The 2,616-nt window shown below is 62.2% G+C and overlaps 1 protein-coding gene across 1 annotated transcript in view; it reads right to left on the bottom strand.

The window, feature by feature from the left end:
- The window catches only part of LOC112958134 (neurogenic locus notch homolog protein 3-like), a gene marked incomplete at its 5' end in the record, with an annotated part of 11,979 nt that overhangs the window by 4,936 nt on the left and 4,427 nt on the right, over positions 1-2,616 (bottom strand). The window contains 3 exons of the mRNA XM_026051943.1: positions 1-93; positions 924-1,037; positions 2,489-2,614. The exon at positions 1-93 is cut by the window's left edge and continues 12 nt beyond it. Coding sequence (XP_025907728.1) covers positions 1-93; positions 924-1,037; positions 2,489-2,614 — 333 coding nt within the window. The remainder of the gene's footprint in view (positions 94-923; positions 1,038-2,488; positions 2,615-2,616) is intronic.

Raw genomic sequence — 2,616 nt, 5'->3', positions numbered from 1 at the left:
AGCCGTGGGGCCGGTCGAGGCACTGGGCGCCGTTGCGGCACGGCGCGCTGGCGCACTCGTCCACGTCCGTCTGGCACACGGGGCCCGCGAAGCCTGGCGCCGTCACCCGCTGTCACCCAACGGGGCGCCCCGGGGCCCCTACGGGGGCCCCCGCCCGCCCGCGGCACCCAGCACCCGCGGCCTGGTGTCCCCAGGGTCTGCCCAAGGTGTCCCTGGTGTCCCCAGTGTCCCCAAGGTGTCCCTGGTGTCCCCAAGGTCTCCCCAAGATGTCCCCAAGGTCTCCCCAAGATGTCCCCAAGGTGTCCCTGGTCTTCCCAAGGTGTCCCTGGTGTCCCCAAGGTCTCCCCAAGGTGTCCCCGGTGTCCCCAAGGTGTCCCTGGTCTTCCCAAGGTGTCCCTGGTGTCCCCAAGGTCTCCCCAAGATGTCCCCAAGGTGTCCCTCATGTCCCCAAGGTGTCCCTGGTCTCCCCCAGGTGTTCCTGGTCTCCCCAAGGTGTCCCCGGTGTCCCCAAGGTGCCCCCAGGGTGTCCCCAAGGTGTCCCCGGTCTCCCCAGGGTGTCCCCAGTGTCCCCAGGGTGTCCCCAAGCTTCCTGGTGTCCCCAGGGTGTCCCCAAGGCATCCCCAGTGTCCCCAAGGTGTCCCCAATGCATCCCCAAGGTCTCCCCAAGGTGTCCCCAGGGTATGCCCAGTGTCCCCAAGGTAACCCTGGTCTCCCCAGGGTGTCCCCAAGGCGTCCCCAAGGTATCCCCAAGGTGTCTCCAGTATCCCCAAGGTGTCCCCAAGCTTCCTGGTGTCCCCAAGGTCTCCCCAAGGCGTCCCCAAGGTGTCCCCAGGGTGTCCCCAGGGTGTCCCCGGTCTCCCCAAGGTCTCCCCAGGGTGTCCCCAAGGTCTCCCCGGTGTCCCCAGGGTGTCCCCAGGTGGCACCATCGGGGCAGGAGCAGCTGAAGGTGTCGACGCCGTCGCGGCAGCGGCCGCCGTTGAGGCAGGGCGCGCTCTGGCACTCGTCCACATCCAGCTCGCACAAGGTGCCGCTGAAGCCTGCGGGCGCCCGCGGCACCCATGGGTGCCCGTGTCACCCACATCCCCCGTGTCACCCATGGGGTGCCCGCGTCACCCACGGGTGCCCGCGTCACCCATGGGGCGCCCGCGTCACCCACATCCCCCGCATCACCCACGGGGCGCCCGCGTCACCCACGGGTGCCCGTGTCACCCATGGGTGCCCGAGTCACCCACATCCCCCGTGTCACCCATGGGGCGCCCACATCACCCACATCCCCCGTGTCACCCATGGGGCGCCCGTGTCACCCACGGTGTCACACGAGGGACAGGAGGTGGCAGGGGACACCAGACCCCTTGGGGTTAAGCTTTAGGGGTTAAGGTTTAGGGTTAGGATTAACGTTAGGGTTAGGGGGAGCTTTTAGGCATGAAGGTTTAGGGTAGGGGTTAAGACTAAAGCTAGGATTAGGGTTTAGGGGTTAAGGTTTGGGGTTCGGGGTTAAGGTTTAGGGTTAGAGGTCAGGGTTAGGGGTTAAGATCTGGGTTAGGGTTTAGGTTTAGAGGTCAGGTTTCGAGATGAGGCTAAAGTCAGGCTTTAGGGGTTTAGGCTTAGGCCTAGCGGTCAGGCTTAGGGACCCACCAGCCATGCAGATGCAGGTGAAGTCGCCGATGCGATGGAGATAGGGTTAGGGCTAGAGTTAGAGGTCAGGTTTCAAGATGAGGACTAAAGTCAGGCTTTCGGGGCTTAGGCTCAGGCCTAGAGGTCTGGCTTAGGGACACACCGGCCATGCAGATGCAGGTAAAGTCCCCAATATAGTCAAGAGAGGGTTAGGGCTAGAGTTAGAGGTCAGGTTTCAAGACAAGACCTAAAGTCAGGCTTTCGGGGCTTAGGCTCAGGCTTAGCAGTCCGGCTTAGGGACGCACCGGCCATGCAGATGCAGGTAAAGTCCCCAATATAGTCAAGAGAGGGTTAGGGCTAGAGTTAGAGGTCAGATTTCAAGCTAAGGACTAAAGTTAGGCTTTCGGGGCTTAGGCTCAGGCCTAGAGGTCCGGCTTAGGGACGCACCGGCCATGCAGATGCAGGTGAAGTCGCCGATGCGGTCGAGGCAGGGTTAGGGCTAGAGTTAGAGGTCAGGTTTCAAGACAAGACCTAAAGTCAGGCTTTTGGGGCTTAGGCTTAGGTTTAGAGGTCCGGCTTAGGGAACGCACCGGCCATATAGATGCAGGTGAAGTCCGCAATATAGTCAAAACAGGGTTAGGGCTAGAGTTAGAGGTGAGATTTCAAGGTGAGGCCTAAAGCTAGGCTTTCGGGGTTTAGGCTTAGGTTTAGAGGTCAGGCTTAGGGACGCACCGGCCATGCAGATGCAGGTTAAGTCCCCAATATAGTCAAGGCAGGGTTAGGGCTAGAGTTAGAGGTCAGGTTTCGAGATGAGGATTAAAGCTAGGCTTTCGGGGCTTAGGCTCAGGCCTAGAGGTCCGGCTTAGGGACGCACCGGCCATGCAGATGCAGGCGAAGTCGCCGATGCGGTCGAGGCAGGTGGCCGCGTTGCGGCAGGGCCCCGACAGGCACTCGTTGACGTCGCTCTCGCAGCGGGGCCCCGCGTAGCCCCGGCCGCAGCGG

Source organism: Nothoprocta perdicaria, unplaced genomic scaffold (assembly GCF_003342845.1).
Source record: "Nothoprocta perdicaria isolate Ctin4 unplaced genomic scaffold, notPer1 scaffold_801, whole genome shotgun sequence".
Classification (NCBI taxonomy): domain Eukaryota; kingdom Metazoa; phylum Chordata; class Aves; order Tinamiformes; family Tinamidae; genus Nothoprocta; species Nothoprocta perdicaria.
Note: the sequence above shows the minus strand (reverse complement) of the source record. Positions and strands in the feature narration are given on the sequence as shown.